The following is a 9,522-nucleotide window of genomic DNA, read 5'->3' on the forward strand; positions in this document are numbered from 1 at the left end:
CATGTGTTGCAGACTAGAACTGCACTCCATAGAGTTTTCATGGCTGTGACCTCATAGAACCAGATCGCCAGGTTTTTCTTCTGTGGTGCCTCTGGGTGAGTTCAAACTGCCAACCCTTCAGTTAGTAGCCAAGTGTGCAACTATTTTCCCTACCTAGGAACTTTTCTGTTTAGCACTTATCACTTAATATATTTTTACTTATGTTATGAGCTCCAAAAATACTAGGATTTCTTTCATTGCTGTATCCCCAGAACTTATACAACTCCCAGAACATAAACCAATTGCCGTGGAGTTGATTCCAACTCATGGTGACCCCATGTGTGTCAAAGTAGAACCATGCTTCATAGGATTTTCAATGACTTATTTCAGAAGTAGATGACCAGGCTTTCCTTCCAAGGTGCCTCTGGGTGGACTCAAACCATCAACTTCTTGGTTAGCAGCTAAGCAATGAACTGTTTGTACCACCCAAGGACACCTTCTGGAACATGGTAGGCACTTCATAAACACCTGCTAAATGAATTAATAATCAATCACTTAAAATAACAGACAAGCCAAAAAGCCATTCATATATTTTGGAAGGTATTTCAATGCTTATATGTGCTTTCAAGGAGACCTGGTGGTACAGTGGTTAAGAACGTGGCTGCTAACCAAAAGGTTGGCAATTTGAATCCACCAGCTGCTATTTGGAAACCCTATGGGGTAGTTCTACCCTGTCCTATAGGGTCGCTGTCAGTCAGAAATGACTTGACGGCAATGGGTAATGGGATGTGCTTTCAATATTACGAAAACTCAGAACATAATAAACTTTCCTTAACTTAAAATTTATCTTAATTCAGACAGAAAATAAAATTCTTATTAATTTTTAAGCTGTTATGCTGAAAAAGTACCCAAAAAGGGTATTAGGTATATTTAACCTATTTAAAAGCACAAATTATCCAAATATTTTAGTCATGCTTATACAACTGATACTCAAATTCCAAATCGTTCTTTATCTATCCTGTGAAAGTTCTTAAGACGGAAAGGAGGAACTCTTTCTTGTTCACTGTGTATCTCCAGCACCTGGAAGAATGATCTGCAGTTAGTAGATACTTAATAAACAGTTATTTAAATAACCATTACCATTTGTCAAATTATATTTCTTTTAGGTTAAGGATTCACAGACTCTTAGCAAGAAAAGACTGGAAAACACTTATTTCAATAGTGCTCCCAGTACCAGTAGATCTTCTATAATACATTACCAGCAGTTGGTTTTTCAGCCAATGTTTAAGCACTTTCAAAGAGACATACTAACTCATAAGACATTGTTTTTGTTTTTTTGGAAAACAAGCATAAACTTTTTCCCTGTTCCTGAACTTAACCTCTTTGTAGTTTTGCTCATTGTCTTAGACCTGCCATCTGGAGCAAAACAAAAGCCTACTTACTCTTTTTTTTTTCCCGTGATAGCCCTTCAAATAGTTTCAAGATCATTTCATGTTCCCAAAGTTTGCTCTATTCTCCACCTCCTTCCATACGGAAGTGTTTTCAGGATTTTCACCATTCTCCGTCACCATGAGCAGGAATTCATTCAACAGCAAACAACAAAAAGAAGTTGCCCTATTTCACGCCTCAGCTTTCAACGTGCCTCCTTAAAATATGGTTTCCAGAACCAAGTAACCATTGCAGAGAGCAGGGGCACCAGTAAGTCTTGACACTAAACCAAAATACAACGCGCTCTGATATCGTGAGTTTTTCGCTTTTTGTTTTTAGAAGTCCTGTCACGCTATGGAGCCCTGGTGGTACAGTGGTTAAGAGCTCAGCTACTAACCTAAAGGTCGGCAGTTCAAACCCACCAGCTGCTCCTTGGAAACCCTATGGGGCAGCTCTATTCTGTTCTATAGCGTCGCTATGAGTCGGAATCAATTCAATGGCAACAGGTTTGGTTTGGTTTGTCATACTATACTGATTCATACTGAAATGGCTAAACGCTTAAGACTACTCTTGATCTCTCCTGTCCTGTACTTGAGTAATTCTTCTGGAAACTATCTGCAGACCATGGCATTATTACTATTAAATGGTTTATGAGTTACCCTTTTTGTACTCACCACAAAACCTGCCTTTGCTGCTCTCATGGAGCCCATAATCATACTCTGACTACTTAGCAATTCAGTTTCAACTAAAATCAGAACAGAACCATTCCAGGAAAATAAGTCAGGGATGTTCTCAACCCCTTTTTCTTTCACTTGTCCCTTAATGAGCATCTCTTTTGGAAAGTGAGATATACTATCCTCCTACAGAAAAATGGGCCTTCTTTTACTTAAGAAGGCCTAGATTTACCACCACAATCTAGGAAGACAACTAAAAAAGCAACTGGTCCTACTGTCTAATTACTGACAGGAAAAAAAAAAAAAAGTTATATATCAACTATTCTAATATCAAAGTAATTGTTGTTTAGTAGATCATTTTTCTTTACCAAGTGACAATTACATTCTACAATTTTCGTCCTTTTAGTTGCTTAAATGTACAAAGGCGATGAATTCAACTTGGAGGAACTCGCAGAAGTTACACTGCCTCACACCAGATGTGCTATGCATGATCTGGTTTGAAGGTTTATTGTTGTGGTCTGGTTTTTAATAGCTGAGATTTCCTTCTTTTTTTTTTTTTTCAGTTAAAATCATTGTAGCTCCTTTTAAGGAATAAACTGTGGGGCCATGACTTGTCTTGTGTAAGAGAACATTCAAAATTATGTCCCGAGGAGAATCTTGATTCTGCCTGACTCCCTTTGAGTCACCACTGAGTTGAATGGCCTCCTAGTCAAGGTCCAGTCCTATTCAAGCTCCTCACTTTTCATAAGATGTCCAACCTACCCTCTAAACTTTTGCCCTTGGTATCCCCACATGTACGTCAATCTTCCTTCTCATGGCTAATTCTTATTCATCCTTTACTTCCATCTGATTAATTTACAATGCTATAACAAAACGATCTAATTTCCAGGAAGGCAGAGACTTTTGTTTTGTTCTCTGATGTGTCTCAAGTGCCTACAACGGTGCCTGGCACCCGATAAACAAAACAAAACAAAAACCAATCCCATGGCTGTGCAGTGAATTCCCACTCACAGGGACCCTACAGGACAGAGTAGAACTACCCCACAGGGTTTCCAAGGAGCAGCTGATGGATTCGAACTGCCAACCTTTTGGTTAGCAGCCGAACTCTTAACCACTACGCCACCAGGGCTCCCAGTATCATTGTTTTAAGAATTAACAAAATATTCCCTTAACTATGCTCATTAAGGGTTATTACTGGTTCTTTAGAAAATAAAAAACTGAAAAAGGATTAAAAGAACCCACTGTATAATCTTTGTACTTAGTTATATGTAAGTATACATGATAATGTAGGAAGTTTTCATTCTAAATAAATAAAATGATCTCTCCCTCACTTGAGGACTGGAAGTCCATCTTACCCGTCTCTATTAACCCGATAATCAGAATATTTTCTAGAAAAAAAAGTAGGTGCTCACAAGCCTGTTGAACTAAACCCTGCTTCAAAGGTGAGTGGTTATTCATGCTTCAGGTCTCAAACTAGATGCCAACTACTCTGCTCCTTTTGCAGAGGCCTGGATCTACCATCACAATCTAGAAAGGCCCTTACCTCTAGGTCACAGCTCCGTGCCTCCATGGAACCCTCAGCTTTCCCCATTCAAACGCTTACACAGTCTGTTAGAACAGTTTGTTTTAATTTACTGTTTCCTCTATTAGGCTATTTGGGAACAAGTCTGGTGACTGGGCATCCATTTAATATCTAGCTCACCACTGTTTACCCAATGCCTCAATTTCCACTGGCACCCAGTAAGCACTTGAATATCTGATGAGCCATGGATGTCTCAAATAAGTGGAAAACAAAGAGCAGCGTATTCCAGGCAATGGCTGAGGAATAATCTCCAACACATGGCTACTCACTACCATTCAAAAGTTCAGTTATAGAGGATTGTAAAGACACACAGAACATTTGCTCTTCCAATATCTTCCTCTAAATTAAGCCAGGTTATCAGTGTCTTAAATATGGATCAAACAATACTAATAGCACTACACTGCTAGAATTACTTCTACTGAAATGGGCTCTGAGGAAGTTATAAGAAATACCCCAACGAATCATCACTTTTATTACAAAGATATCGTTCACCACATAGTCTCTTCGTCAGTTCTGTCTGGGTTCAAATAACCAGTTTAACTTTATGGACACAACGATTGTGTCTCCCTCAAGTTGGCTGCTCAACAATCTTAAAAACTGAATTTGTGGCCTGCCTGCCTCAAGCGTCCGGCATGCATTTTACGTATTTTTATTCCAGCCTCCATCTTATTTATTTCACTACCCTTATTTTTCTTTCACACTCCATCCTCAAAGAGATGGACTGACATAGTGGCTGCAACAATGGGCTCAAACATAGCAATTATGGTGAAGAGGGCACAGGACCTGGCAATGTTTCATTCTGTTATACATAGGGTTGCTATGAGTTGGAACCAACTCGATGGCACCTAACAACAACAAGGAGTCCTAGTAGCATGGTGGTTAAGGGCTAACCCCAAGGTCAGCAGTTCAAATCCACCAACCGCTCTGTGGAACCCTATGGGGCAGTTCTACTCTGTCCTATAGTGTTGCAATGAGTCAGAATCAACTTGACAGCCACGGGTCTTTTTTTTTTTTTACAACAATTTTTCTTTTTGTCTCATCTTTCTTCCTTTGAAATAATTTTCTTAGTTTGTACATTTATAAGTCACCAGGAATCATTAAATGACTTATAAACATTTTCTTTTACTTGGTAGCTCTCTGCGAATTCTAACAGTACTCTAACTTTTAGGCTCTCCAACAGAATTAGGAAACCCTGGTGCTGTAGTGGTTAAGAGCTATGCCTGCTAACCAAAAGGTTGGCAGTTCCAATCCACCAAGCGCTCCCTGGAAACTCTATGGGGACAGTCCTACTCTGTACTATACAGTTGCTATGAGATGGAATCAACTCGACAGCAACAGAATTAAGAGTTCCTGGTTTGTATCCACTGGTACCCTAGAAGTCACTTCACTTCTTCGCGTTTCTTTAAAATGGGACTAAAAACAGCACTCACTTCACAGGGCTGGTTATGAATTAATATAATCGAAGTGCGCAGAACTATGTCTGGTATATACCAAGTGTTGTGGAGATATGAACTATTATCATTTTTGTTACTATCCAATTCACTGATTAAAATGGTAAGTAGAACAAGGAATGACATTATTTCTTCTACTTGTACATTGATCCAACAATTAACACTGATTTATGTTTAGTCTAGACTTTGTCAAATGCCTTGAAAAATAAAAGATTACAAACATATGACATTCTTCCATGGGCCAAAGTACGAAAACCTTCTGTTTACATAAAATAACTAAGCATCATAAATGATGTCAATATTTCTCTAAAGAAAAGAATTTCTTCGAATTAGAGAGGTGGATCCATGGAAACTAGATGGTAAGGGACAAAGGAAGCTAATGGACTCATTCAAAGACAGCTAAACTTAAATCTAGTTAATCATCAATTTTTTAGGAGACCAGGTTGAATTTTTTTTATTTTAAACAGTTTTTATAACTCAAAACTATTTTAAAATCTTGTTTAAAATAGAACCTCCATAATAGGCAAAAGTAACAACTATTTCATAACATTTGGAGATCTGCAGCAATGGAAAAAGTGCAGGGCATGAAAAAGGAAAAACTAGGCCAAGTCTTGGCTTTACCACTTATTGGATATTTGATTTTGGGCAAACAATCTCCAATGCGCTATGAACATCAGTTTTTAAAGTTTTCAATCCTTAAAATAAGAATGAGGAGAAATAACTATCTTGCTGTGCTGTTGTGAGAATTAAAAAATTAAAAAAAAAAAAAGACCTTAGTGATATAAATATTACTACAAAAGGTAGAAATTCTCTTTAATAATCCATTTGTATTCCAACACATATACTCTATCCCCATTTTTACTTTTTGAAGCCTTAATATTATTTGTTTATAAGGCCTCACTTTTACAGAACAAACTCACTTTCAAGGTTTTAGGCCCTTTTAAAATCTGGCTATATAAGGTACCTTTGGCAGAAAAGGGCAAGTTAGCCACATGTATTTTACCTCACAGGCTGGATTCTAGATAATACATGCCCAAATGCTAAGTGAATCTGGTTTCATTCATGATCCGGTTCTAACTTCATGCTTGTTTGTTCTGTTGCATTCATTAGCAAACTTTGTAAGGACAACCTAATGTTGGACAAGTTTGCTAAAGTTTATTCATGAAACACTTGGATTGGAAACTGCTTACCCTGGGCATCTCTAACTTATTTAACTCAAGGAGCCCTGGTGGTTCAGTGGTTAAGCACTTGGCTGCTAACTGAAAGGTTGGCAGTTCAAACTCACCCAGTGGTTCCGCTGGAGAAAGACCTGGCCGCTTGCTCCTGTAAAGATTACAGCTTAGAAAACCCTATGTGACAGTTCTACTGGGTCGTACAGGGTCACTATGAGTGGGAATTGACTCCACAGCACTTAGCAACAACACAATATACATGAATATAGATTCAGCTAGAACTTGAGCGACCTATTCTACCCAAAATTCTTTAATGTATAAAAGTAGCATAGTCGTAGAAAGACATGTAAAATCGAACAACTCCAGAAAAATTTAGTATTAATACAGAGCACATTTTCTATGGTTTCTTTGCAAACTGTCACCTAATGAGTGGCACAGTGCACACATTATCTCATTTATTCTTCCTAACAACTAGCAAAGTAGGTGTTACCATCATCATTTTATAAACATGCTTGTCCATCTCTAGCAGGGACTCTTTCCAGTCTACTCTGTTTTACCATGAAATTAAGCTGACCCAACTCTACATGCCCACGAAACTCATTCCACTAAACAAATACCCAGGTCTACAACAGCATGCCTAAATTTTACTTTCAACATCATTTCAATTACATTCTCTTTCACCTGACACTATCAGTCTGCTTAATAGTGATAATAAAAAAAAAATTTAAGTACAGTGGAAAACAAAAACCAAACCAGCTGTCCTCAAGTCAATTCTGACTCACAGCGACCCTATAGGTCAGAGTACAACTGCCCCAGAGGGTTTCCAAAGGGCGGCTGGTGGATTCGAACTGCCAATCTGTTGATTATAGGGCCAAGTTCCTTAACCACTACACCACCAGGGCTCCGTGACAATAGAAGTGACTCTAAAAAAACGGGGGGTGGGGTGGGGGAAGAAAACCTTTGCAAGAGAGATTACAGGTACACGAGTCCAACTGCCTCTTCCCCTCTGGCTAACGTCATAATAACAGCATTTAATAAGGAAAGTTTTTGAAACCTGTCCCAGTGGCAACCGGATTTTCTGGCTACACATCTCTCTCCTGTCACTCCCCCCCTTGCAAATTTAAAATTTTCTTGAAAGTTGAGGGTTCTTACTTCAAAACTTAACGCCAATCTGAGCCAATAACTTTTGAGCGTTAAGTGTTCCTCAACGTCGGATTCCTGAAGTTCAGACTCACTTTTGGGAAAGGCCTAAAGGATGAGAGTTTAATCGTAAGTGTCAGGCCTGAGGGGAAGCAGTCTGCAGCCCCAGAACCCCTGGATCGCAAGAGAAAAGGGGGCGGGTAAATGGGGGAGCAGGAGAGAGGCGAGGCCCAAGGCGTGGCCCGCGGCGGCGAAGTGCAGTCGGAGGACCGCGCCGGGCGAGCGGCGCGCGGGGCAGGGCGCGGAAAGGAGGGGAGAGCCGGGTTCACCTGGGCACGCGAAGCCGGAGCGCAGCGGGGGCGAGCTCCCGCGGTCCCGGGAGGGGCTGTGGGGCGCGCTCCTGAGCGGGAGCAGCAGTTTTCCGTCGCGGGCTTTGCGAGCGGAGGCCGCGCCCGCCTCCTCGGGGGACAGCATCAGCCTCACGGCGCTCCCCGGGGCGACTTTCCGCGGCTGGGCCCAGGCGATCCGCGGCAGCAGCGGCTCCCGCTCCTCGTCCTCCTCCTCCTCTGGGCTCCCGCCGCCCTCCGCCGCCTGCTGCCCGGGCTCCGAGGGCTCCGCCATGGTCTCTGCTCTGTGCCTCCCGTCTCAGACAAAGGAAGTACCCGGGTCTGGCCTCGGCATCGCGGGAGACCAGCGAAGACAGACCGGGGACAAGACGGCGCGGTCCGGTCAACGCCACCTCACGGCGCGCCCGCTCGGCGGTTGCCCCGCCCCGCCGCCGGCAGCGCCCTGCCGCGCGCCGGGGTCCAACAGGGACCCCGCGCCTGCGCGAAGCGGCCGGGGCGGCGGTGGGCGGGGCGCGGCGCTCCCAGCGGGGCCGGCACCTGCTTCCTAGAGTCTTGAAAGGAATGGGCGGGGTTGGTGTCGTTCCTGCGAGAGGCGGGTTTGGGGGTAAATTTACCTCCCCGGAGCGCTTTTCTGCAGCTTAAATCTCTCCGTCCCCGCATCCTTTTAGTAAAGTTTACCACTACTTATACCTATATATTTATTTGTCTGGCTAACATTTATTGTCCGTACTAGAAGTCCGTGAGAGCAGCAGGGACTTTGTTCAGATATTGCGGATACTGGTAGTGTTTTCTTTTTTTCTTGACTAATGGCTTAAAATTTTTATTTTTTTAATGGTTTAAGGTAACTAGAGAAGTCCTTGAGTGGCTCAAACGGTTAAGCGCTCCGCTACTTACCAAAAGATTTGTGGTTGGAATTCACGCAGAGATGCCTGGCAATCTACTTTCCAAAAGGTCACAGCCACTGAAAACACCGTAGAGCATATTTCTACTCCGACACATCCTGAGTTTGAATTCACCCAACCGCAACTGGTAATGGGGCTAGAGACTTATCAATTTTTATAGGTCATTCAAAAAAGCCAGCTTTTGGTTCCATTGGTTTTCTGTTTTCTAGTTCACTGACTTTTGCCCTTTATTATTTCCTTCGTTAAAACTAAAATCATATTAAGCCAATATTAGAAATTGAAGTTTATTGAATACAGGAGTTACAAATCGGATTACCACTTGAGTAGAGTGTCAAAAATGTTCCGAAGATGAGAAGAACTTCCAGAATTCTTATACTAAATTTTATGGGCAAAAAAAGAACCAAACCCCTTGCGGTGGAGTGGATTCCGACTGACAGCAATCCTATCGGACAGAGTGGAACTGCCCCACAGGGTTTCCAAGGAGTGGCTGGTGGTTTCCAACTGCAGACCTTTTGGTTAGGGGCCGAATGCCTAACCCGTTGCTGTGGAGTCAGTCCGACTCCCAGTGACCCTGTAGTCGACATTGCCATGGAAAAAACGGCCAGAACAGAGCTCATAAATAAATTCGTGGTCAGGAAGGATTTTCATACAGCATTGCTTGACGTACAATTAAAATAATTACTGATTTACCCTAAACATAGCTCCCAGCCTGACCTTTGGAGTCTGTTTCCCAAAGCTGACTGAATTCTTCAAAAGGGTACAATGCCCAAAGAAAAATGATCTTAACTTGTTTATTTAGACTATTGCTTGCCTCAAAAGTAGCCTTTAGGAACCACTTTTTTCAAGG

The 9,522-nt window shown here is 41.9% G+C and overlaps 1 protein-coding gene across 1 annotated transcript in view; it reads right to left on the reverse strand.

The window, feature by feature from the left end:
* Positions 1 to 8,220, reverse strand: part of PI4K2B (phosphatidylinositol 4-kinase type 2 beta) — a 32,078-nt gene extending 23,858 nt beyond the window's left edge. Inside the window, exon 1 of the mRNA XM_049886421.1 lies at positions 7,756 to 8,220. Coding sequence (XP_049742378.1) covers positions 7,756 to 8,047 — 292 coding nt within the window. The 5' untranslated portion in view covers positions 8,048 to 8,220. The remainder of the gene's footprint in view (positions 1 to 7,755) is intronic.
* Between the last annotated feature and the right edge of the window lie 1,302 nt (positions 8,221 to 9,522).

The sequence above is a fragment of the Elephas maximus genome, chromosome 5 (genome assembly GCF_024166365.1).
Source record: "Elephas maximus indicus isolate mEleMax1 chromosome 5, mEleMax1 primary haplotype, whole genome shotgun sequence".
In the NCBI taxonomy this organism is placed as follows: Eukaryota; Metazoa; Chordata; class Mammalia; order Proboscidea; family Elephantidae; genus Elephas; species Elephas maximus.